Source organism: Poromitra crassiceps (genome assembly GCF_964638095.1).
Source record: "Poromitra crassiceps genome assembly, chromosome: 6".
NCBI lineage: Eukaryota > Metazoa > Chordata > Actinopteri > Beryciformes > Melamphaidae > Poromitra > Poromitra crassiceps.
Genome location: NC_139627.1, coordinates 47,198,043 through 47,225,393, shown reverse-complemented (window position 1 = coordinate 47,225,393; position 27,351 = coordinate 47,198,043). Strand labels below are relative to the sequence as shown.

Below are 27,351 nucleotides of genomic sequence, written 5' to 3'. Positions count from 1 at the left end.
ATTATTTCTGCCATACGGCCTTTATGCATCTGTGGCTTTCACACTTCGCTAACTACAACTGATTCACCGACAGCACATCCACTCACACGTAGACGCACAAAGTGACATCACACAGACACACACACACACAACTCTCTCTCTCACACGCACACGCACGCGCACACACACACACACACACACACACACACACACACACACACACACACAGACTCACAGCTTATTCTGAGGTTTCACACATGCCTACACATACTGTAATCAAATACACTAACCACAATCCACACTGGCATAACACACACACTCACGCCTAAACGCACAAACTGACATCAACACACACACAACTCTCATACATGCTCTCTCTCTCTCTCTCTCTCGCACACACACACACACACACACACACACAAACTGACATCAACACACACACAACTCTCATATGCTCTCTCTCGCTCTCGCTCTCACACACACACACACACAGACTCACAGCTGATTCTGAGGTTTCACGCATGCCTGCACATACTATAATCAAATAAACTTCAATGCACACTCTCTCTCACACGCGCGCACGCGCGCGCACACACACACACACACACACACACACACACACACACACACACACACACACACACACTCACACCTAAACACACAAACTGACATCAACACACACAACTCTCATACACTCTCTGACTACATTAAATCCTTCCTGTTGCTCTAAGTAGGCTAACCCTAACCCTTACCATAACCTAATCCTAACCCACATTTTAACCCTAAACCCAAATCCCAACCTGAACTTTAACTGTTACCCAAACCTAACCTGGTTCTAATCTCAACCCTAAACCAAACCCCTACCCTTTTGCTAACTGTGATTTACCTTTTAATGTTACATAATTATGTTGTTATCTTTGCTGCACATTTTATCAAGCACTTACTTTTACACCTAATTTGACCAATTCATTTATGATTCAACTGGGTTCAACTGGCCTGTGTACCCAACACAACAAGACATATGGCCGTAATTAGCTAAGTTAAACCCAAACCTTAATCCTAACCTTAACATTTTCCTTTGGTCCTAAACCCAAATCTAACACCATGAAGAAGTGAGGATCGGCCAAAATTCACATTTTTGATTAGACTTTGGTCTTCAAATATTCAAAATCGTTTTCAGCCACAAGATGGCAACAAAGAGCTAAAAGAGAAGAAAAAAACACTGCCGTGAAAGAAGAGAGGCGGGTTCCAGAAGAGGAGGAGGAGAGAGAGAGAGAGAGGAGGGGACTGGGTGGGAAGACAGCGAGCGAGGGAGGGAATGGGAAAAAAGATGAGGAGAGCGAACGAGGGCGAGCGACATGCAGAGAACATGGGCAGAGAGTCTGCATGTGTCATGGTGTCATCTCAGAAGAGAGAGCTAACTGTCTGCTGTTCAGCAAGTAAGACCTCTCGCTCTCTTGTCTCTCTCTCCCTCCATCTGTCTCTCACTTTCTCTCATTTTCCCTCCCTCTCTCTCTCTTTCTCTCTCTGCCCTCTCTCACTGTTTTTCCGTCTCTCCTGCCTTCCTTCTCTCCCTCCATCCTGACTCTCACTCTCTCACTCACTCCCTCTCTCTGCCCCCTCTCTCTCTCTCTCTCTCTCTCTCCCTCCATCCTGACAGACTCTCACTCACTCTCTCTCCCTCTCTCTCTCCCTCCCTCCCCCCCCTCTCTCTCTCTCTCTCCCTCCCCCTCCCTCTCTGTCAGACAGGCACATGAGGTTTTCTGTTGGCCATGCAGACAGATGTGGAAGCTGCTGCTGTTCGAAGCCGGCGGCTGGATCCGTGTGAAACAGCAACATGCCACCTTAACTCACACTGCACTCTCCGTAAGTACACACACACACACGCACACACACACACGCACGCACGCACGCGCGCACACACACACACACACACACACACACACGCACACACACACACATTTTTTTTGTTTCCTACGCTCCTTTGTCTGCTGCAGTATACCTGCAATGCTTGCAAATGAATATTTCTTTAATAGCTTTTATTTTCCCCTTCTTATTTTTGCTGGAGCTCTTCAGCTAACACGTGCTGACGTCTGCTCAGGAGTCGGGAGTTGGGAGGTACGGTGGTGCAGTGGTTAGCAGTTAGCACTATCGCCTCACAGCTCGAAGGTCGTGGGTTCGATTCCCACCTGGGGACGAGGTGAGCGCTGGAGGAATGCGTGCCCGTCCATACACCGCATGTCCTCGAGTGCCCACCGCCCGGGTGGGGTCGGCAAAATGGCCTTTCTGTGTGGAGTTTGCATGTTCTCCCCGTGCCTCCCTGGGGTTTCCTTCATATAGGAACCCCCTTCACAAAAACATGCAACATCCTGGTTGCTAATGTGGTTCCTCCTCTGATCGTTAAGGGCGCCTGTTCAGAGGGAGGGGAACTGGATGGAATAGCGTGAACCTCCCCACGTGCTATGTCCTACTGGTGAAGCTTCCTCTGGCAGGTGAAAAGAAGCGGCTGACTGACTGCCCATGTCTCGGAGGAAGCATGGAATCAGTCTCGGCTCTCCCCAGATCGGCAGAGGATGGAGTAGCAACCAGGAATGAGCAATCAAACGAGCACTAAACGGGGGATAAAAATGGGATAAAAAATCTGGAAAAAAAAAAAAAAAAAAAGGAGTCGGGACCCCCTCTTGGCGTCAGGACCCCCCCTTGGCGTCGGGAACCCCCTTTTGAACGCACGGGGTCTCCTTTCTCGTCATCGTTCGATGCCACGATACCTATTAGCCAACAGCTTGTGTTAGCATTCTGCTTAGGCAACCAAAACCACTTGGTTAAGGTTAGAGGATTTGGCGTTAGGCATAACGAAAACGTTGAATGTGACTTACGGTTTAACTTTGAACACACCGGGAATCGAACCGCGGTCTCCGGTGTCGAAGGCGACTTTTACACCCATCCGCCCCCCCAAAGCCATTTTAAATCCCAAAGATGTATCACAGGGGAATGTGTATAAAATGATGCGTAAGACAGCTAGATGTTTTCCATTTGATGTAATGGTGCAGCCATAGAGTCATGAATATTTCACCAACCACAGCATCGGTAGTATTATATGGTCGTGATTACTGCTGCCTCTTAACTACTAGTCTAAGCTAGCTAACTAACTTCCCTGCTTAATTCAGCGAGAGTGAGAATTAGTTGGAATTTTGAGGACTTCATTACCCAGAAAGCATGTCATGTGATTTTGGTGTAATCTGCGTTGTGTAGTCCTCCGCAGATGGGGATCGAACCGGGAACCTCCGGCACGGGAGGCTAAAACCCAGCTCTAGCACCTGTTGCTAGAAAGACTCTTGAGGTGTTGGACAGTGAGGTCTGTTCACAGCACTAGCCGCTGGCATACGGTTACGTCGGCAGTGATGTCTTCACATCAGAGCCAATTTCAACTACAAGTTGCCGGTTGAGACGAACGTTCACGTTGGCCTCGTGTTAAATACAAGAAGGACGAGGGGATCTTTTGCAGGCACCGATTTCTCCCTCTTGGCGTCAAGAATGTGCGTCAACACAGGCGCTAAACATGGCAGCGAATCCGCTGATGTCAGCAAGGCAAAGATCATACAAACTGAAATGACCAGTTATATTCATGCAATTCAATCAAGCATGCTTACGAATGGAGAGCAACAGCGACATCTGCTGCAGTTGGTCTTTATGGTTGATATTATTTTGATAGATACAAATGTATGGATGAACTAGATGATGTCTACTGTTATTCGGCTGATGATCTGCAAAACATAAAACAAAACAAGAAAAGAATACCCAAATTCATAATTGTCACCGTCATTGTAAGTAGCACCGAACTGATGTGAATTATGCGGATAGGGTCATACTGTACTTGTGTGTTTTTCTGAAAATATAATTGTTATTGTTATGTTTATTATGTGGTGTCTGTGGCTCTGTGCACATCCTGCTTTTAACTCATCTATTGTTGCTGGCTACATTGTGGTTCTCTTTGGGAAAGTCAGGTTCTGCTCTCTTCTCACGACACTCTGGAGGCTTTGGTTTTACAGCACAATCATTTGTCTCTACTGGCCAACATGAAAGACAACTAAACTGTCTCTACTGTCCAACATGAAAGACAACTAATCTGTCTCTACTGTCCAACATTGAGACAACTAATCTGTCTCTACTGTCCAACATGAAAGACAACTAATCTGTCTCTACTGTCCAACATTAAGACAACTAATCTGACTCTACTGTCCAACATTAAGACAACTAATCTGTCTCTACTGTCCAACATTAAGACAACTAATCTGACTCTACTGTCCAACATTAAGACAACTAATCTGTCTCTACTGTCCAACATTAAGGACAGAAGTCCCTGTAGCACTAATGTGGGGGAAATGCACAGAAAGTACACACAGTAAAGTACACACAGAAAGTACAAGACACATCACACTATGATTTATGATGCAGCGTAGAAACGGACACAGCAGATGTTGTATTCACTTGCGTTTTGGCTCTGAAAACAATATGACAGACTTACAGGAACAGACTGTACTGTAACTTATACTGTAGGCTACTCGTAAAAAAAATATTATTATACAGTATGTATTATTATAGCCTTTATAAATCTGGGCAATATGGACACAATCAAATATTACAATATTTTTGACCAAATACCTTGATATCGTATAGGGATGACTATTGGTGCTTTCACAAAATTTTTACATAATGAGAGTTTTGGATGAATAATCAACAATCAGTAATATGTGGATATAATAATTTGGGTCAAGGCAAACTAGAGAAAATAGAACAGCTAGAAAATTACATAATTTCTTTCCTTTTCAAGGTGCTGTGTGTAGCACTTTTAAACATCAATATACAGTATCATTGCCAAATTAATTGTGTTCCGCTTTAGTATAATTACTGTAAAATTACACCCAATTCACCCATTTTGTGTCTAAAATGCAGGAATTAACACAGGTGCAGGCAGAACCTTAATGATTGTTAAAAAATCCATTTGGTGATCCAGTGCCGGGGCCCTTGTTACTGTTTTGGCTTGCACCTGTGTTACCTCCTGCATTTTAGAAGGGAAGTGAAAAAGGCGAATGGTTGCTACGATTCGTGGCCTCTGTCTCACATACTGTTTTCTTATCAACCCTGTTGCTGCCTGCTGCAAATCTGTCATATTGCAACACGTAGCATGTTTAAATAATCATATCATATCGGCTATCTTCAGGTGTATATTTACAAAACGACCACATTCAAAACGATACAAATGTCTGCGAGTCACAAACATAGGTAAAAAAAAAGAAGATATATGAATAATTTGTGTCTCTGTAGTGCTGTCGTGTGAGGCTTCAGCTGGCGAGGTAGAATGAGGGAGAGAGACCTAGATGGGTGACATGGAGGAGAGGGAGCGAGAGGGGGAGAGAGGTGAAAATGGGGGAGAGAGAGAGGTGGAGAGGGAGAGAGAGGGAGAGGGAGAGAGGTGGAGAGGGAGAGAGAGGGAGGTGGAGAGGGAGAGAGGTGGAGAGGGAGAGAGATATGTGGAGAGGGAGAGAGACAGGGGTGGAGAGGAGAGAGGGAGAGAGGTGGAGAGGGAGAGAGAGAGGTGGGGGGAGAGAGAGAGGTGGAGAGGGAGAGAGAAAGGTGGAGAGGGGGATAGAGAGGTGGAGAGGGAGAGAGTTGGAGAGGGAGAGAGGTAGAGAGAGAGGTGGAGAGAGAGAGAGGTGGAGAGGGAGAGAGTGAGGTGGAGAGAGAGAGAGGTGAAGAGGGAGAGAGAGAGAAGGTGGAGAGAGAGAGAGAAGGTGGAGAGGGAGGTGGAGAGGGAGAGAGAGAAGGTAGAGAGGGAGAGAGTGAGGTGGAGAGAGAGAGAGAGAGGTGAAGAGGGAGAGAGAGAGAAGGTGGAGAGAGAGATAGAAGGTGGAGAGGGAGGTAGAGAGGGAGGGAGAGAGGTGGAGAGAGACAGAGGTGGAGAGGGAGAGAGAGAAGGTGGAGAGGGAGGGAGAGAGGTGGAGAGAGACAGAGGTGGAGAGGGAGAGAGAGAGAAGGTGGAGAGAGAGAGAGAGAGGTGGAGAGAGTGAGGTGGAGAGGGAGAGAGAGAGGTAGAGAGAGGAAGGGAGGGGTAGGGTGGGTGCTTGCGGTGGAACATGATGTCAGAGGAATGCGTCGAGCCTCTCCTTTAACAAGCTGTCTGGAGCGGCAGCCACCTCTCTCTCTTTTCACACACACACACACACACACACACACACACACACACACACACACACACACACACACACACACACACAGACACACAGACACACACACACACACACACACACACACACACACACACACAGACACACACACACACACACACACACACACACACACACAGACACACAGACACACACACACACACACACAGTCTAACTCACTTTCTCTCATTTGTCGTTAACTCTCGCGCAAAGACACACTCACTCACAGTCAGTATGGGAAATGCCTAATTAGCAATTAAGTCACTCATGAACATTAATAACACTTAACAGACAAAAAAGTAAAAGCAAGTTCATACATCCAGTCAGTATAGTCAACGCAGAGTTTGCAGAGTGAGTTGTCAGCAGTAGTTGACTGGCTGGTTTTCATCTCTGTTACTCTTAGGTCTCTCTCTCTCTCTCTCTCTCTCTCTCCCTGTCTGCCGCTGCCTCACTCGCTCTCTCAGTCTGCCTCTGCCTCGCTCGCTCTTTTCCCCAGCATCCGGTCTTGCAGCTGGAGCTCGTTGCAGGGATTACAGAGAGAGACGGAGGAAAGGAACGGAGCAGATGAAGGAAAAAAGAGGAGAGAGAGAGTCAGGGAGAGAGAAAGAAGAGAGAGAGAGAGACAGAGAGAGAGAGAGAGAGAGAGAGAGAGAGCTATATGGTGTGGGAGAGGCAGGCTGGGAACAGCTGGAGAGAGAGTGAGGTAAGAGAGCAGAGGAGAGGATGTGGATGGCGGGCAGCAGCTACTGTAAACCAGCCTCACTCAACTCACACTTATTTATAGCAGCCGAGTCACCGCAGCACAATCTACATGTTCAAGCTGCAGCAGGCAACATCTCTACGTGAAGAAAAACTACAACCATGGAGGAGACTGACACATGCAGTTCTCAACCTTTGGGGCCTGGGAACCCTTAAAGTAACATGATGCCCACTCTCATCATGACCCCCGTCACAGGCGTGATGATACGGTCCAACCAAAGAATGCTTGTCACTTTTCAACTTGTTCATTTGACTAATTACCAGAGAAGGCCTAGAGGCTGAAAACGATTGATATTTCATAAGAGAAAAGCAAAAATGAGAGAAAAAAACCGACCCATAATAGTGAATAGAAACGTTTTTTTTTCTCTATCCCATGAATCATTTTGTGACCCTTCAAAATAATCTTGCCGTCCCGACCCCCACAGTGAGGACCACTGGTGTGAGAAGAGTGGCCCGTGACCACCATCCACACTAATTGAGATTATTTGCCCGGAGCTGGCTATGATCACTGGGAGGAAAACGTCTCGGCACGCTACAATATCTATCTATATTATAAAAGGCAGCAAGTGGGCAATGTTCTCTGTTTGTTTCCATTTTTGTCCCACTGATAATGTCATAGGAGGCATTGTGACCTCAGTGATGATGTCATCAGTGATGTCATAAGACCGATGATGTAATCAGTGATGTCATAAGACCGATGATGTCATCAGTGATGCCATAAGAGCAAATCATCTTATGACATCAGGCACTGATGCAAACTTAAGGGGCACACACAGACACACACCCGCACGCATGTAAACTTGAGGGCAATAACATTTTGTGAGCAACACACACACACACACACACACACACACACACACACACACACACACACACCCGCGCATGTGCAGTAAGGCTTCATGTGAATTCAGTGCACATTTGCACACATGCACATGGCCTTACATTCTATTTTATTGCTTTGTTTTGTAGCCGTTGTTTTGTTTTTCATGACTGTTTTTATATACCGCTCTTGTTGTTTTACGACCTATCACTGTTGCTGCTATGAGCTCATTTCAAACCCACAGAGGTCTTATCTCATCCCCTCATAGTGTCTTCATGTACATCCAAGCTATCTCTGGTTCATTGTTTTCTACACAATTGGGAACTCCCTACCAGGGAACACATAACAGTGTGTTTTGCATAATAAACAAACACACACACACACACACACACCCACACACACACACACAAATCACACACACGCACGCACACACACACACACACACACACACACACACACACACACACACACAGAGTAATTTGTGTGTTGCATGTTGCTGCTGCATGCTTCAAACAAGACTGACGGTAATTAAAAATGTGTGTAATTGGTTTGGCAGCAGGCCATCCTCTTCCACAGCGTTCCCACCGTGCTGCTGTGCATTTGATTTGACCACAGGTTTAACTGGCTTCAACAAAATGGCCACTTAAACAAAACTGTAGCGAAGAGAAGAAGCGGGGGGGGGGGGGGGAACCATCTCCAAACACCACAGCCTCAGACAGGGTTGTTTCTTTTCAAGCTACTGAGAGTGACGATGTCCAGATGACACTGAATGCTGGTTGTGTTAAAGCGTCGGGAACGGAAAGCATAACTAACCCCCGCCGCCACAGTGACGGACATTTGTCCACGTGATTAGTTGCTCTATACGTTCTTTAGAAGGGGTGAAGAGAGGGTTATATATAATTCACATAATCAAAACAAAGAATTGCAGTCAGACTCAGTGCTTTTTCATGGCTTGTCTGCGCTGGCTGGCTGGAGCGCATCTTTGATGATGAATCAGATGGCTTTGCTGAAACTACCCATCTAGAAAATGAAATATGTGGTGAACTTATGACCTCATTGAAAACCTAAATTAAAGGGAATCAGCACTGCAATGCCCTCGGAACATTGTTTACATGACATCATCTGTATATAATATGACATCATCTGTATATAATAATACAGATTATGTTATTGTGGATGATTTGATGATGCTGGACTGGGGATATTTGCTGTTCAAACGGGTAGGCTATTGACTAACTGTTACTAGGCAGCCTCGCACAAGGATTGGCAAAAGAATCCCATAATAAGCCAGTGCCGTCATCATGACCCGTGATGTAAAATGGTTTCTTTTGGTACCAAACCCATCGCATGCTTTTTTTTTTTTTTTTTTTTCCAGACGTGTTTTCAGAAAACTAAGCAGATTTTGCTCCCGCCGTCCTGCCAATCGCAACATCGGAAACTTTCCTCCTCCTTCAAACCAAACGGAGAAGAAGAAGAAAAAGTCGAGAGCGCTTATTCATCCCACTTTTTCCTGAATGAGGGGAAAGAAAGAAGGCAGTGTTTGGGTTTTTCCTCAACGTCTTAATGTGGCCCGGCCACTGCCCCTCACCGCAGCGCGGCGCGGCGTGGCGCAGGCACTTTTATGAACAGCCGTATGCCATCCGCAGTAGCCCGGGGCCTGGAAGGACCTCTCCCCCAATAAAGTTGGAGAGCAAAAAAATAAGTGGCTCAATTACGTGTGCGAGAGCCAGCCAGCGCTGGACTGGAAATAAAGAGCTGGATTCAGCTGGCCCTCCGGAGGCACGCTGTAAAAACACAGGCTGCACCGCGCACAGCGGCGACAGGTTACTATCGGCCACAGGGCGAGCACGAGAAGAGACGAGAAGAGAAGAGAAGAGAGAGGCTCTTTGTGTGTGATGTGGCCTTTTAGGGAAGAGAACAGCAAAGCTGCAGTGAGTCACAGAGAAGTCAATTGTGTCTGATACTTCACTATTACCATCAGCTTTGACAATGAGTCAAAACTCAGCTCTGTTGTGACTGTTACTGTGATTCACTGTCTCTCATGTATATTATAGGCTGCATTGTGTATAGACGGTTTTAACTTGACAACAAAAACATTCTAAATTGAACCCCCGCTCACTTCCTGTTGCAGTGTTTGCTATGGACATAAAAGAAAAAAAAACAGTGTAGTGCAGGACTGACCATTCCATGAAAACCGTCTATACAGCTGAGCGGCGAAAACAAAAGTAACGATATCAAGTGAATATTTCTGCAGTTTGCCGAATGCTGAGAAAAAGGAAGTGCTGTGGGGTTGCGCTCTCGTGAAAACCGTCTATAGTGTTCTTTATATAAAGTTGAGGTAACGCTTTATATTAAGGTTAAGTGTTAATTAATAGGTAATAAGGCTCTTTCTTATAAGGTGCTTATTAACACTATTATATGGTAATAATACTATATAAGTGCTAATAATCGCATTATAAACATATTTATTGGTAGCTTATAAGACATTTATAAGCACACTATAACCACCTTTACTAGCTGGATTTGTTGCTTTATTAAAGCAGCTACGAGCAAGATTTTCGATTGTTATTAAACAGTCTAAATGTAATATTGATGCATCACATCTTACCTATAATAGTAGCTGAGACCAAAGCCGTGTGAATCGGAGATTGCTCTCTTGATGATTATAGAGTCTGTGTCTGTCTTCCGGCGGGCCGGATAAACCAGGAAGTGAAACCAAACGGTTTACGGCAGCTGCCTGCCTTCAACCATTTCGCTCTGCCTAGCAACAGACCATAACATTTTCTGTGAGACTGTGTTGGAACGCTGTTAGAGAAAATATAAGTTCCATGGGCCTTTCCTGGTCAGTGGGCTAGTAGTTGCATACGCATAGTTAGTGCTGTAGGTTAACATGACATGACATCTCACACATATAGATTCACCCCAGTGGCATTGAGGACTTCTCTCTTTTGCTGAGACCTTGGGCAGTGCATCATGTCCAATAACAACTGATAACTCTCTGTTAGACTCCACGATGCACAAACATTTATCCCCCCCTCCTCTCTGCCTTTTCCTACTCTGTCCTGCCTTACAGTATAAAGCATTATATGTCAATCGCCGCTGAATATTTGGACTCTGTATAACGTATCAGAATGTGTACATTGAGATTCAGTCCTCTGACAATACATATTGACAGAGAATGTATGGGTTATTAAATATACTTCTATAAGACATCTTTCTGGCTCCTGGTTTCGATTAATTTGGTTTATATACATTAGCGGATGAAGAGTGGAAATTCCATTCTCTAACAAACGCCATGCTCGCTACATCCAGGGGCTTGGTACTCTCGCGAACATATCTCGTTATATTCTAACAGTTTGTTTGGAAGTCATTTTGTTATTTTGTGGTTATGGCCGAAGTGGCTGGCGCAAACCGTTTAATTTCACTTCCTGATCTGCCCCGGCCGCAGACAGACTAATCATCGCGACAACACTGGCCGATTCACTCTGCGTTCAAGCGAGACTACTCGGCGTTGGTCTCGTCTACTATTAGAGGTAAGATGTGAGGCATCGATATTACATTTAGACTGTTTAACCCTGTAAGACCCGGATATATTTCTACTTGCAAAAAAAATTATTCAACCTTTCTGATGGTGTTGTAGGAGTACTTTGGAGAAGAAAATATAGTGTTTAAAAAAAAAAAAAGTTTTTGTAAGTTTTTATGCAAATGTTGTAATATCACAACGTAGGGTCAATCGGGTAGCAGAATTTCCTATAGGCCATTTTTACTCATTGTCAGAATAACATGGCAAATGTATATATACTTCATTAAAACAACATAAGGGTTAATTTATATGGTTATGGTTTATTATTTGGCCTCAGAACAGTATACATTATGAATAATATTTGGCCTCAGAACAGTATACATTATGAATAATAACATCAATGTAAGCCATATTTTTAAGAATTGTGATTTTATTAAAAGAACAACAAAATGAAAACAATACATACAATAAATGTACTAAAGAAACCTAATTACCTAATTACTCCGCAAAATGTAACAGGCACCCCCCTCTCATACTCCAAGTGACTGCAAATCACTTTGAACACCATTTACAATCAATTGCTTACGCTTATTTGCAGTGATAGTCCCAGAAACAGTTCCTGTGACCTGAAATACACAGACGAACATCACACTTGTGGCATAGTAAGTTGGTGTACCCTGAACAGCCACCATTCCTGCAGCGCCCTCTCTGTGTCTTTCGTGGGAGATGGCCAACTTGGTCCTGGCACACATCCGATGGCAGGTGTTGACGTGGTGCCTTGGGTGGAGCGCGGTTTGGACTCTCTTTCAGTTGTCTCTTCTGAGCTGAAGTGTTTGGCCGGTTGGGGCGGCTGAATGTTTGCATCTACTGGGCAGTTAGTGGGTTCACTGGGTGGTTGGTTTTCTTTTGACTCCTCTCCACAGGCCTCTTCATCTGACTCTTCATCAGTTTCAGTGAAGTCGATATTCACATCACTCTCTACATTCAGTACCATATCCAGTGCATCTTGTATCTTGTATCTTGCAATGAAGCGAGGCTCTCTCCTTGCTTGTGGCATTCTGAAATGAAAATAAAGAAATAACTTTAGTACATTAGTAGTGTTTACACATCTCACTGCAGTACACATTTCACAAGTAACACAATACTGTCTGGCCAACCTATTGTGCTTTGCTTATCCTCACAAAGGGATGATGGTCCTAAGTGGGCAACCCCCACCAGTCCTCACATGAACAATGATGATGGTCCTATGTGTGCAACCCCCACATGAACAATTACCACATGGAATCCTCCAGGAACTAACTTAAACCAACTAAAACATGATTACAAACAGAAGTAGGAACTGATCTGTTGAAAGTGATTACTAAAACATTGTAAGCAATTACATTGTATGCAGTATATTTGTCTTTGAGTACAATTGGTTACAAATATTATTGGAAATTAGAAATTTAAGTAAAAATGCACATATAGCCTACACTATATATATATTTAGGTATGCAATGTGGGGAAAATACACATATAACTGTATAAATGTATTGTGAAAACTATAAGACTCCCCTTAGCCAGGTATGTAAACTAACAGTACCACCTGGATATTTGCTACCACACTGCCCCACCGTTGTAAAATAGCAACCTCTATAAAACATGCTCTAATTTACATTTGGGGGATATGTTTGACAATAATAACATATGTACATGTTCTAGACATTCTAATGATCACCCAAAAAAATATTACAGGCATTTTACTTACTTCTTTGTGAGGAATTCCGTCCAGTGAAAAAGAGAGTTGTTGCTCCGTCAACAATTTTGAAGTTGTGATGTGTCCTGGCCCTGTGGGGGGTACTTATATGCAAATATCCTGGCCAATAGCATTGCAAGACTAAACAATAGGATCCAATGATGATGTTTAGGTGAAAAAAGAACAAGAAAACAAAACATTTATACCCTTTTTTTTATAAAATACAAATGTTGTAATATTACAACCGTGGGTCTTACAGGGTTAATAACAATCGAAAATCTTGCTCGTAGCTGCTTTAAGCTTAATAAATCGATATGACACTTTTCAAAACCAGATGACAAAGTGCTTTACGAAAACAAGTGAAAATCTGATGGCTATCAATCTGGTTGTCTGCAACGTGCATCGCTACGCTGTACTTTCCACCGGGTAGCGGGGTGGTTAAGGGCCAGTATGATGGCCGTTTTGGGTTCGTTCATCGTTGCGGTCCAGTCGTTGTTAGACGGGCCCTGTAATTTGACAGTGAACGGAGCACCAAAGCCCGGTCCATCTCGATCTGTTACCGACAGCAGCTGAGGAAGCGGCTCGTTGTTACAAACCTTGATGGTGCGCTCGCCGACGGTGGGCGCGTTGTCGTTCACATCCTCTAGCTGGATCAGCAGGGTTCCTGTGGCTGGGACCTCATCATTGTCATATGCAATGATGACTGCGGTGTACTTGTTGTCCTTAATGAAGGTGGACTCTCTGTCCATGGGTCTCTCCACCGTAATAAGACCCGTGGTCTTGTGCATGCTCAGCCAGCCTGCCGGGTCCCTGAGAATTTCATACGAGATTGTCTGTTTGCGTGCGGTATCCGGGTCATTGGCGGTGTACTGCACCACGACACTGCCAGCGGCCAGGTCCTCCTTCTTCACCACCTGCTTCTCGCGTGGTTGGAATATTGGAGCTTCGTTCACATCCTGCACATTCACCAGCACGGTGGCAGTGGCGGTGGGCAGCTGAACGGCAAAGGGAACCTCATTCTCCACTGCCACCAGCAGGGTGTACTTATTGGTCTTCTCAAAGTCCAGACCCCTAGCAGTTTTAACGATTCCTTCGTCTTTGGTGTGTCCTGTTTCCACAGTGAAATAGCCCTCAGGATCGCCATCCACGATTGTGAGTTTGACGTTCCATGCTGAGGAATGGGGCTCATCACCGTCAGTTACTGACATCTTAGTAACCAGAGCTCCTGCTTTGGTTTCTTCTGGGACGGTTGCCTCGTACATGGGTTGAGTGAAGGCCGGAGCATTGTCATTGCCATCGGTGACAGTGAGGATGACTTTTGTTCGCCCGATCAACCCATGTCCCTTCATATCTGCCGCCTCTATGTCCAGAGTGTACTTTGGGTAATTCTCTCTCTCCAGCCCTTCACTGGTGACTCTGATGACACCATTGATTGGGTTGATGTTGAACAGTTTGTCACTGGGCATCTTTGGCTCCTGGTTCTTAAGCATGTAGCGGATATCCGAGTTATCATTATTTGGCTCGTCCAGATCTGTGGCCGTAACCGTTATCACATAAACGTCTTTAGGTGAGCCCTCTGATACTTCTCCAAGGTAGGTGTCTTGGGTGAAGATGGGTTTGTTGTCATTGATGTTGATGACGCTCACTATGAGGTCCAAAGGGGCCTCCACAGCTTGACCTGAACCTAGTAGTGCTACAGCATGACCTTTGAGCAAGTATTTGTCCTGCTTCTCTCTGTCCAGTGTCTGGGTAACATACAGATAACCAGAAAAATTGTCGACAGTGAAGTGGCCAACAGGAGGCTGGTCAGCTCCTGGTCCAGTGATTAGTGGTAAACCTAACCTCCCGCAGACCCTAACCCTAAACCTAACCTCTCCCACCTCCCACGCCTAAACCTAACCTCACCCAGACCCTAACCCTAAACCTAACCTCTCCTACCCCCCACGCCTAAACCTAACGTTGGCATTGCGGGCTGTCGGCACTGCGGGTGGTCGGCATAGCGGGTGGACCCCGCCCAAATTTCCCAACTGCAATGACATCACAAAAATGTGGCAGTGGTTCTGCTACATGGTCCAAATATATCCCTCAGTATATCTGCCAAGTTTCAGGATCATTGAACCAACAGGCGGGGAATTACGGCCGTTAGTGTGTTAGGCCACTTTTGGTGTCTGCTGCGCCCCCTTTTCTTCAAATCGCACAATACCGTGTCAGAAATGCCATTCCACATGAGGCTGAGAAGTCTGCGACCGATTATGTGAATGGACTTGATTTACCGCTATTACAGGGTTACGCCATAGACCCGCCCACCAATCATGACAAAACTTCTGACTTTGTCTAGTATATCCTCCTTGATATATCTGCCAAGTTTCGCGATCATTGGACACTCATTGTGGAGTTCACGGCCGTGGACCCCAGCTGCAGGACAGGCGAGCCCGCGCAGCGGGCGAGCCTAGGAATCGAGCGCGCGTAGCTCGCGAGATGCCTAGTTGTGTAAATGAGCAATTGTGATGTCATCACTTCAAGTCTGGTCACCATTCCATTCCCTTCTGCTCCACTGAACTCCCTGTTTTATGAGTGCATGCTTCACACTACCCCCTGCCTGCCCCCTCTCTCCCATACCAGCGTCAATTTGAAACAAAACGGTGGCTAATTTAGAAAGCTCACTGCCTTTCCTGTGTTAAACGCAAATAAAACAACTTTGGTTATGTTTAGGCAAGTAACACACCTTGGTTATGTTTGTGATCAAAAAGAGAACATTCTAACATGATTCCTCTGTGTCTGCAGGTTGGTCTCTCTGCTCTCTGTGTCTCCACTCGGTGAAGATGTAGCCCGTTCGATTTCGCCGGAGATGTTTCTAAACGGGATCTCCTCTGCCCTGTTGCCGTGGTTACTGTGGCTGTCGTTCCTCCCCATCCCCGCCGCCCCGACGACAGGCTCCGCCCCCACCTCCCCGCCGCCTCCCCCCAACACCACGCTGCTGTTCGACGGCGGCGCCCCCGGCCACGGCCTGCGGAACTGCAGCTGCTCGTCTCCGGTGCGCGACTGCGACGAGGCTCTGGCCAACATGCTGTGCAGCTGCCGCACCGTGCCGCGCTCCGCCCTGCCCCCCGCTGGGCTGGAGGCGCCGGGCGGGCGTCTGAGCGTGTGGCTGAGGGAGCACTGGCCGCTGGAGGAGCTGCTGAACGGGAGCCGCGTCGGACACTTGCGGCTGTCCTTTTGCGGCGCGAACGCGCAGGAGAGCCGGTACCTGGTTCTGTTCGGACTCCGCAGCCTGACGATCCACAGTGCGACCCCGGGAGCGCCGTACCCCGACCAGGAGATTACAATCGAGGGCGCGGCGGAGGTAGAGCCCCTCTCCACCGCCGCCTCTTCCATCGTCCACATGACCTTCCTGGATGTAGCGGTGCTGAACGGCCTCTCTGCCCTGAAGGCGTACAGCGTTGTGGGACCGCCGGTGCCCGGCCTGTCCCGGCACTTCCCCCGCCTGCCCCTGCCCTCCTCCGCTGAGCCCTCAGAGCGTAGCGAACCTCAGCAGAACTGCCTCCTCACCTTCGTCTACTAGCAACAACAAAGAGCCTTGGCCGGGTCACATCGCTGCACGTGGATCATTTACAACACGGATGTGGATGTTCTTCATCTTTGTGTCCTAAACTTGCAAAGGAAAGGTTTCAAACCCGACGTATTCTGAGTGGAATATACTTTCTGTTGCTGCGCTGCTCCTGCTACTTCGTCTCCCCACACCAAAAGGAATTGCTACAAGATACAAGGTGTGGGGACTTCTACACCGGCTACAGGTCAAAAGACCACGTGTTTTGTTTTTGAGTATGATTGACGCTGACATGCTAACCAGACGGTCCCGACGGTCAGCTGATCTGCTCCAACTGCAGGGGGCACTTTGGGCATTGCTGCACCCTTGTGTTAATCCACTGGAACTGCGACACATTCCACATTACCTGCATTGTTGTGTGTGTTTACATACCTGTATGTAACCCACGTTGTGCAGTCGTCTCCCGCAGGTGGGAATCGAACTCAGAACCTCCAGTATGGGAGGCGGACGCTCTAGCGAGGAGGCTAAAAGCCATGAGCTCTAGTATCTGTCGCTAGAGCGTCTCTTGAGGCGCAGGGAGTGAGGTTTTACCCAGTGCACAGCGCCACCCACTGGCCACTGTTACACATACATGAAGCATTCCAGATCCTTGCTCTTATCCTGCTTGGAGTTATATTCAGGATGAGGTGTCTGTGTGCACTGACACACACTGATCACAAATATCCCTCTAGACATGAAGCAGAATATACTTAATATGATGATGGGGGGGAGAAATGTGGAAAAAAAAACAGACTAATATTGTCATATTCCAGCTATCACCACAGTTTCTAATAAGCAAGATGACAGATCATAGCATTTTTCATAATGCTACTACTTATCTATTCCGAATAACACCACACAACTGCAAATGTGCCCGTAAACACTCTCATCGTTGACTAATCCAGCCAGCAGCTGGATGGCCATGGTTACACATTTCATTTCAATGTGAGGTTTGAGATCTGATTCTAAATCTGAGATTTTTACGAGATTGCGTTAGCTGAATGTCCACACTTGGGACCGAAAATGCCTCCATGATGTGTTTTGATTGAAATCTGCGTCTGCGTTACTTTCAGCTCTCCCTCTCCGTCCCTTTGCATCGGCTGCCCTATGCACACATGGTGATTGACTGATTGCGCCCAGGCTAAGCGGCCATGCAGCTCACGACGCACCGGAGCCCGTCCGCTTCCACGTCCGGTTCTGAAGATCTGACAGCAGCGTGAGAGCAAAATCCAAAAAGCTTGTCCCTGAAGGCATCGCCGGCCTGATCAGATGATAAACAGCCATCAAAGTGACAAAGTGTATCCGTAGCCGCAGCGCGACGCAGCCAGACGCAGCGCTGTGATGTATCGTCTCTGCTAGAGCAATATGTGAGGCAGACCCCTCTCGGACGAGACGTTTCCAGATCACACTCAGCGCCCGCCAAGCCACGTGGGAGTTTGGGCTTTATCTTCAAACTCCCGTAGCGGGTGTTGTCAGATATATGAGAGCGGCAGGGCGGCGTGGTGAGTAGGGAGCCGTGCTTCAAGTGGAAGAAGGCCTTCAAGCTGTTTCAAGCCAGGCCCAGACTCACCAAAATGACTAAAGCAGAGCTGCTGAGTGCAAAGAGCGGAAAGATGCCTCATCGCACTGGTCAAGGAATAAAAAGCCTCTTTGCACCGGTCGCGGTCACGCATCATGTGGTTTCTATGTAGATCGTATTATTTTGCAAATCGATGGTATGCGCAATATGACTTCACAATGCCAAATCTTCTCAGTGATGAGCATCAAACAGACTGGAGGGTTTCGCTATGGAAGCCCACTCAATAAAATCAAGAATGAGATCAAAACACCTCAATTCTGATTTAATATCTCGGAATTCGGACTTGTTTTTTAGAAGTCAGAATTCTGAGATATAAAGTCACATTTGTGAGAGAGAGAGAGAGAGAAAAACCAACAACAATTGAGTCGTTTTTTTTATTTCATTTTATTGAGTGGCGGGAATGGGCTCCAATAACGACGTGTTTTTTGGCTGCTATAATAATTAATGAAATACTTTATTACATTCCGCACGACTCTTCTGGTCCTCCACGCTAAGGTGCCAGCCTGGGTGGGTTACTCTTCAAGCTGAAACATACAACTTGCAATCGGCGAGGAAGGGAGACGTTTTTTGCAGCTACAACTTGATGTGCATTACCGTAGTTGCTTTGCGCTCTTAGCTCTTAGCTCAACTGAGCTGCAAAAAAAAAGAAAAATGCAGAGATTTCCGTCTCAAACGCAATCTTAGCGGATCTGGAGTTGAATCCCTGTTGGCTCCGGCAGTGCTGACGAGCTGGGCCGGCCTTCTAAGCTCGCAGCGAGCGAGAAGACCGCTTCCCACAGGGCTATAGGGTTAGTAGAGAATGTTATAGGTTAGTGTGCAGAGAGTCGGAGCCGGGGCGATTTGATTGTGTCTGGGAGAGAGAGGGGCTTTGTAAGTTATTGCTGCTTTACAGATGATATTTAAAACAGTGCATTGTCGTCACAGATGTCTGCTGTCTAGATATAAAGACGACCACCTTTGGCAGAAAGGAGAGGCGAAAGTATTGAATGGAGGAAACAGAGACTACTAGAGAGAGAGAGAGAGAGAGAGAGAGAGAGAGAGAGAGAGGGAGGTCTGTGTGGGTCTGCTGTGCTATGAGCTGACTGCGGCGCAGGAGGCTCTCTGTTATGAACCCTGCGTTTTCCCAGCTGCTCTTATTGAGTGCAGATGGCCCTAATAAAACATGTTGTTTTGAAACAGGTTAACATGGACGCCCAGCGAACCCCCGAGTGCCGGCGTTATAGCATCCCGTCTCACCAGCCAATAAATCTCACTCTCCTCGGATCAAAACAATGGACGCCACTCTCTCGCTTGAGTTGTGCGAGTGGTCGGCTTGTTAACCCACTTAGAGCCAGACTTGGCTGTGCGCTGACTCGCTGACTCGCTGGTGGACGGGAGTCAAGTCCTTCCTCTGTCTTGGATGCGGTGGGAAAGGAGCGCCCGGTCTGTCAGGAGCCAGTCTGAAGCGGATCGCGCTCCGCTCGCCCCGCCCTGACACAATGGATTTCCGCGCCTTCTCCAGCGGGCTGGGTTCCGGTTTGGAACGGCGCCTCGGGAGGCACTTGAACCAGATGAGGGTGGAATCAGAGGACAATTTTTTGAAAAGATGGCGTGTAAAGAGGTGACGGGAACACTGAGGGTTATGTCATGGTCTGGATATACACTGCGGTGTGCCTTATTATTACTCTCTTCCTTCATGCTCTGTCTTTGTCTCTCTCCCCTCTCTGACTCGCTCTCTGTCTCTCTGCTTCCAGCTCATATCCTGAGAGAGACACTGTTAAGCTGCTCTCACAAACACAGTCTGCAGCCAACACTTCTGTTCCGCAGATCATTCTGTGTGTGTGTGTGGGTGTGTGTGTGTGTGTGTGTGTGTGTGTGTGTGTGTGTGTGTGTGTGTGTGTGTGTGTGTGTGTGTGCGCGTGCGTGCGTGCGTGCGTGCGTGCCCATGGGTGTGTCTTCGTGCGTGTGTGCATGTGCTTGCATTTATCTTCCCTAACCCTCAATCACACTTGGTGCATCAAATGCGTTGCTCCCTGATGGAAGTTCACTCAGTTCAAGAGAAGCGTTGTTCCCATCATCACCACTGCATCACATCACCACCACTGCATCACATCAGATTGCATTGAAATCACTACATCGAATGTTGTTTCAGTCACTTTCTTCTTGCTGTCTTGGATGTTTTCGCAATGAAAAGATTTCATCCGTGAATCATAGAGATGCACTTAACACTTGTATTGTAGCACTCTACAAGGTAGATGTAGTTTTGCAGTGACGGAAAAGCATTATGGATTCAGTGTGATTGTGCTGTTGTTGTTGTTGTTGTTGTTGTTGCTTGTTGTTGTTGCTGTTGTCAGGTGAAAACCTCTTTCTCGGCCATGTAAGATTGTTGGATTCCTATGTTCTTCTAGCCTCGACGCGAGACTCAGCCTTCATCTCGACGTTGCTGCCTCTGAGGGAACTGCAGGCTCCGCTCAAATGGCTGCTACGCTACAACACACGTTAGCAATCACAATAAAACTGTACCCGCCTCCCGCGCAAGGCTTTTTACCCGAGGTTTCGCATCATGAGTATTCCCAAATACTGTATTTCCAATAGAGAGCCGCAGGAAGGAGTCCGGAAGTATACTTCCGGGTTCTTCAGGGGAAAAGTGAATGGGGTTTTAGAATGGGGGTTTCGCTTAAATGCATAAAATAAGGTCTGTGGTTCACAAATGGGAATGTGAATTTGGGTTCAGCATGTTAATCTTCACAAACGTGAATCACTTTTATGACTTTTGGGACGTAAATGCGTTTTTTTTAACGCAATTTTTATAAAACGCTTCAAAAGGCGTAAAGGTTATTCACGTTTGTGAAGAGTATCATGCTGCTGAACCCAAATTCACGTTCCCATAAACTTTTGTTAACCACAGACCTTATTTTATGCTATTAAGTGAAATCCCCATTCTAAAACCCCATAGACTTTTCCACTGAAGAACCAGATTGTTTCTGGATAAAGCCTACAAAAACACGTCATCCCTGCTGTGCTCTATAGGGAGAGTGGGGTGAGTTGTGCCACCCCTTGTATCTAGAAAACCATAGAAGAAATTGGTCATCTGACCACACATTTTTGAAGAGGCATCCATTTTACTCACTCTGCAAAGAAGGGAGGCAGATGGCACAAGAGCTAAGCACATTTAAGTTCAAAAAACTGTTTTTTGCCTCTCAAAGTAAATTTTTTATGATCAAGGTTTATTGATTGTTGTGTCTGAACAATTATAGACAAGCTTGAAAACATTTCACACATGTGTTAGTGTTTTAGTAAGCTACAATATGAGGCTATACTGTTAGCATGATGTTAGCTCCAAACCAGCTATATGATACAAGTTTGTTAAAATGGTGGGGATGGGGTGATTTGTGCCAAAAGGCCTGGGTTAAGTTGTGCCAGTGCAGTTGCAGTTGATTTAGTGAAATTTTATTTAATTTTGTTCTTAAATGTTTAAATAGACCTTGTTGAAGAATATTTGCAGTATTGGCAAGTGTAGCCTGGCTCTGTGATAGTTGATTTTGTTAATTTTGAACATAATTTTTATTTCTGAAAATGTTAAATATGTAGGTCAACTGCTGCTACCGTTTAGCCTTGTTTAACCCTGTTATAGTACACTGGACTTTAGTGTTATCTTTATTTTGTCTTGCTTTGATATAGCATTACAGTATATGAGATGAAAATGTTCTGTTTTACTTCAGTAATCAATGGCACAATTTACCCCAACATATTCTCTCCAAAGGCACAACTTACCCCGCACCGGGGGCAAGTTGTGCCAAGAGACCACTTTTTTAAGAATAGCCATATTTTTTTAACAGTTTATTTAAGATCCAAAGGGAGTGTTCCCAGTGGTGCACAACATCCTGAAATATATTTACATATTGTAGTTGGAGGCATTACTGTCCTGCCCTCACTTTAAAGACACCTCAAGTAAAAAGTGGCACAACTCACCCCACTCTCCCCTACAGAGCACTTATTCACACGCCAGAGTCATTTCTGTCTTTTCTATTCAAAAGGGCCATTGTTCTTCCGCTTCCCAGCGGGGAAACGACGCCATCTCTGCTGTGTCTACGGGTGGAAACCTGTAATTACACATCCAGAAGAACTGAAAATACAGCCTCTGGCATGTGAATAAGGGCTCTGTATTGGAAACGACGCAATATTTGGGAATACTCATGATGCGAAACTTCAGATAACAACCTTGTGTGGGAGGTCGGTACAGTTTTTGTTGTCATTGCTAACGTGTTATGTATTGTAGCAGCCATTTTAGCGGAGCCTGCAGCTCCCTCAGGGACAGCAACGTTCTACATACGTGCTGCTCCTGTGTTCCTGCAGCCCATGTAGACACCTTCAAGCTGTGGTTACTCTGCACCGGCTGCAAGTGAAAATGTGACACATTTTGGACGCCAAATTATAACGTCGTGACGCTAAACAGAAGGTTGCAACTTTTCAGGAACCAAGAGAAGGTTGTTTTTAGCTTGACCACTATGCAGTTTTCACATTATGCAATACGTTTTCAAAAGCTTTCATAAGCCCCAAGAGGTGCAGAAATTCACACCCATCCTTCGGGTTAAGTTCAAACGTTTAACTGTAAACTCGTATTTCCCGAGGTTTTCACCCGACGAGGACAACATGTACAATAGATCTTCAACTGTCGTTAGTTACAGTGTGTGACGAGCTCATTTCCACGCTCCTGTGTTTGTGTTGAGGCTTCATTCTGGCACTGAAGGCACTTTCTGTTTCATGTCACTGCTGTTTACCACGTGGCTGTGTGGGTCTGCATGGGAGCCCGGATGCTGGCTGGCTGGCTGACTGACTGACTGACTGCAGCATCTGCAGCTGACTGACCGACTGACTGACTGGCTGACTGACTGACTGCAGCATCTGCGACTGCGGCTGCTAATTTTCCGATGCCAATCCCCTCGACAGCAGTTCTGAAACGAGACGTCATCCTCTATCTCTCCTTGCTGAATGAAAACACATTTCAATATGCAATGGCATGAATTATATTCTGTTATATGGATGCCATCTGGTTTCATGAACACAACCCAGACCGCACCGAATCCATTTCCCTCGGCCCCCTAAACCAAGAGGGCGAACTGGAGCCGTTACCGTAACACGACATTTTGAGGCTTTTCGATGCTTTTTCCCTCGTGACTTTTGAACAGGATTCACCTCCGAACATCGGTGACAGTAGATCGGAATCGTTCCTCCCAGTTCTTAAGCTGTACAGCAGAAAGGTTGCCTTTATTCACTCCCATCTGGCGAGGTGGCAGTTCCACCCCTCTGCCAGGCAGCCACCTTGTAAAGGGTTTCAGACGCGGCCGCGGAGAGCACAGGCCGTCAGGTTGGTGCTAACGCTCTCATCAGCGCTCATCATCGCGCGCTCTTAAAACGTCTGGAACATTCCCACAGCCAGTGACATCACCGGCTGTTTAGGTCTTGACATCACTCTCTTCTGTTCGCTCCTTTTTTCTTCCCTTCTTTTGTTCTCTCTCTCTCTTTTTTTTTATATCATTACAGCACCTTAAGTACTTGTATCAGGGAATGTAATTATTCAAAAGTACAGTAAAACAGCTATTTGTTATGATTATTAATAAACCGAGGCGACGTGCCTCGAGACGACTTGTACACATGGCTCTGCAGATCTGAATATTCACAAGTGTTTTTTGACGAGTCTTCGGAGACACTCCTCGCGTGTTGTTTTAAGGAACAAAGTGTGTATTTGGAAGCGGTTTGGCAGGATTGATCTGTATATAATTTGGTTTGTTTCAAGAGCAGATAGTTTGAATTGTTGAAGCTTTATTTGTTTATCACGAAAATGACGGTGTGGATTGTTTCCTTCGTCCACAAACTTTGTGCTGTGTAGTCTGTGATAATAAAAAGCAATACAAGCAGCTGAAACTGTGTTTTGGTTTATTTAATTAATTTGTTGATTTAATTAATATTCATACTACATCACATAGTCGTGACTTCCTTGTTTGTTTTATTCAGTCTCCTCCATCTCTGCATTGCACTTCCCACAGATCACCTGACAATCAAAAAGTGGAGGCGGAGCGTGGATTTCCTTAGAACAGACAATAGAGCGCCAAAATGAACGTCACTTCCTGCTTCAGCACTGTACCAGAGATTTTCATCCGCCATTTATTTTCCCATAGACATTTCGCAAAATGCTTATAGCAATAGTTTTACTTGTTCAAACCAAACGGTTCAGAAACAGGAGAGACCACATAACATTTCACTCGGACCAAAACGTTGCGTATTTAAAGAAAATATTTTTTCAGTGTTGTTTTTTTAAGTCACATATATGCTCAGCCAACACCGGCTCTGCCAGTCTGCCTGGAAAAATATGGAATTTATAATGTAATATGGAACCCAGCCAATCATCTCACATCATTCTGATATTTGTGGGTGTGAAGAACAATCTTGATCTATACAGTGATTATGTCCTAGTTGGGGCAAGACGTCTATCTGCATAAATCTTACTAATTAAATATTATATGGCGGTGCGGCGGCGGCGTCACATACAAACACAATCCATCAAATGAGCATACAAATGCCACCGACTGATGATGTCATAGCAGACATACCCACTGATGATGTCATACCCACAATGACTGCCTGCCATCCCTTCAGGACCTGTACACCGCCGGAACGCTGAAGCGGTCTCAGAAAACCATGGCCGACCCCTTCCACCCGGGCCACAAACTCTTTGCGTCTCTCCCCCTTGGCAGGAGACTGAGGACTGGCAGAACCAGAATCTCTTGTTACAGCAGGGACAACTTCTTCCCAACTGCCATCCATCCGCCTGCCACCCCTTTATTACATAAGAAGAGGACTCAATTTGTATCTTCTCCATCTTTCTTGCCACTGCTCAGCTATAAAGATAAGCATTAAGCTGCTGAGTCATGTCAACTCTATTCAGAAAATGTTACAACAAAAAAATCAGTCATTTATCAATGATGTGTGCATCGGCTCTCAAGCTTCATCTGGTTTGCAAACAATTTTTTAACCTTCTTATGTGCAGTGAAGATACTTTTTGGAGTCACGTATTCATTCCTGCTTTCGCCAGCACCTTGGAACTTGTTGGAAGGCCACACTGCAGTGCACCAGACAAATAACAGATAGCAGACCAGAGATGAGTGAATAGGTGTCGCCAGGGTTCGTGTTTTGTGGGGGTTTGGCCCCCATAGAGAGAGTCTGGACCAGGGTAGGAAATTAACTTTTTTAAACGAGGGCTATTTTTGCCCCTGTGAAATATATTTCGGCTGCATTTTGGATCATTTCCAGGGCATTTTGATTAAATGTTGGGAGATACTTTAGTTGCACCTATGTAGCATGACAGACCAATCAATGACTCTTATCCAATCATATTTTATTTCTACAAGTTCATAAACAATCACAGTTAAAGATCCCCATTTCCTATCTCAACAACACTGTTGATTGTCTGGCATGTTATTAATGTACTTGGCAAAAACATGAGTGAACTAGTTGGCCAGCTAGCTTGTGTTGTGCTGCCTGTCACTGAGCTAAATAACGCTAGTAGGAGGAGGGGTGGGGGTTGTACGGATGCCTAGTTGGCCATTTTGGAGTCACACTTTGCAAATGCAGAATACAGAAAGTATTCAACTCTTTATTTTATGGGGGCATTTAAAAGCCCCCGTCACCCCAGTTCCAAGGGCAATTCTAGATTTTTTAGGGACATTTTGCCCCGAGCCCCCGCTAATTTCCTTCCCTGGTCTGGACCCCCATGGACAAGAACAACTGTGGGGGTCAAAAGTTGTGACGGTCCCCTGTTTATTATTTATGTTTCACATTCCCACTGCACCTTCCCTTTGCTTATGTAGTTTGTTTATATGCTTTGATTCTTATTGTCTTCTGTTTTGCTCTCAGGACTCTGGGAGGGCAAATTGGCTCATCAGCTAATTGGAGTGCACCTGGGCCCGGTGCTCACTCCAGCTTTAAAACTCTGCCCTCCTGGCTGAGGCTGTTAGATTTGATTTCATTCCTTTCTTCTCCCCACCCTGCACTCACCTCAACATTTTGGTTTATCCATGCAACACCCTTCACACACTACACTCATCCACACATGCCTTACACTACTGACTTTACTGATTCTCACATGTCATGGTTTATTTAGTTTGGTTTTGTTTGGGTTTAGTAAATAAATATTATCTTTTGAAGTTACACCGACGTTTTCCTTGTCTTTTGTTATGCCTCATGGTTCCCCTAGGCCAGGGTCATAACAAAGTCAAAGTGGGACAGACAAACCCGTCTTTTATTATCACACAACAACCCAACACACACATGCTACCAGCCGCACACACACACACACACACACACACACACACACATGCTGACGGTGGCCAGTGAAATATTGTCTCTGCTTTTAACCCATCCAGGCTTGTCCTTCCTCCAGGGGGCAGGCCAGGAGCAGTGAGACAGAGTTAAATGTTAAACTTAAATGTTCATTTACATTCAGCATTCTCATTTGTAAGATTAAATTGTTGTATTTTATCAGATGCAAATAAGTAAATGATATCATGGCATTATATATATCGGCAGGTGGTGACGTGGAGGTGAGTGAGAAAAGGAGCAAATATTGGTGACTAAGAGTAAGACTGAATGATGACATCACAACAGTCTAATCCTAATGTTAATTGAAAATGAGATATTCCTCTAAATCTGGCTTCAAACGGACACAATTTTAGAAAAGAAAAAGTGTGTGTGTGTGTGTGTGTGTGTGTGTGTGTGTGTGTGTGTGTGTGTGTGTGTGTGTGTGTGTGTGTGTGGGGAGGGGGGACTCCATAGCTCTCAGAGGACCCCCATAGCTCTCAGGTTATAAACTCGTGTTGCTGTTTTGTACCCCCTGTTTAACCCGACTGTTGCAGGGCGTGTTTTGACAGCATATTGGAACACCTCCTCCTCCTCCTCAAAAGCCAAGGCAGGCCGGGCCCAGTTGCACAGGTTAAGATTTCCCTTAGAGTCAGAGTTAAGGTGTCCATAAAATAGAATCGGCTGCACAAAACAAATCTTCTCCATAAGGTTAAATATTTTAATGAAACAATAAGAACAAGATTTAAGGGTGTTTTGTGCAGCTGATTCTATTTTATGGACACCTTAACTCTGACTGTAAGGGAAATCTT

The 27,351-nt window shown here is 45.8% G+C and overlaps 1 protein-coding gene and 1 pseudogene across 2 annotated transcripts; one reads left to right on the top strand and one right to left on the bottom strand.

Annotated features, from left to right (window-relative positions):
* Positions 1-9,493: 9,493 nt before the first annotated feature.
* On the bottom strand, positions 9,494-15,805 carry LOC310777937 (B-cadherin-like; annotated as a pseudogene). Its single transcript has 4 exons — positions 15,766-15,805; positions 13,457-14,877; positions 11,982-12,046; positions 9,494-9,609 (listed from the first exon to the last, which is right to left on the bottom strand). The product of its transcript is annotated as a B-cadherin-like (transcript).
* Positions 15,806-15,888: 83 nt separating this feature from the next.
* On the top strand, positions 15,889-16,602 carry LOC310777936 (exosomal polycystin-1-interacting protein-like; the record flags this gene model as incomplete). Its single annotated transcript, XM_083638277.1, has 1 exon — positions 15,889-16,602. One exon carries the CDS (start codon positions 15,889-15,891, stop codon positions 16,600-16,602), a length of 714 nt encoding a protein of 237 aa, XP_083494403.1.
* Between the last annotated feature and the right edge of the window lie 10,749 nt (positions 16,603-27,351).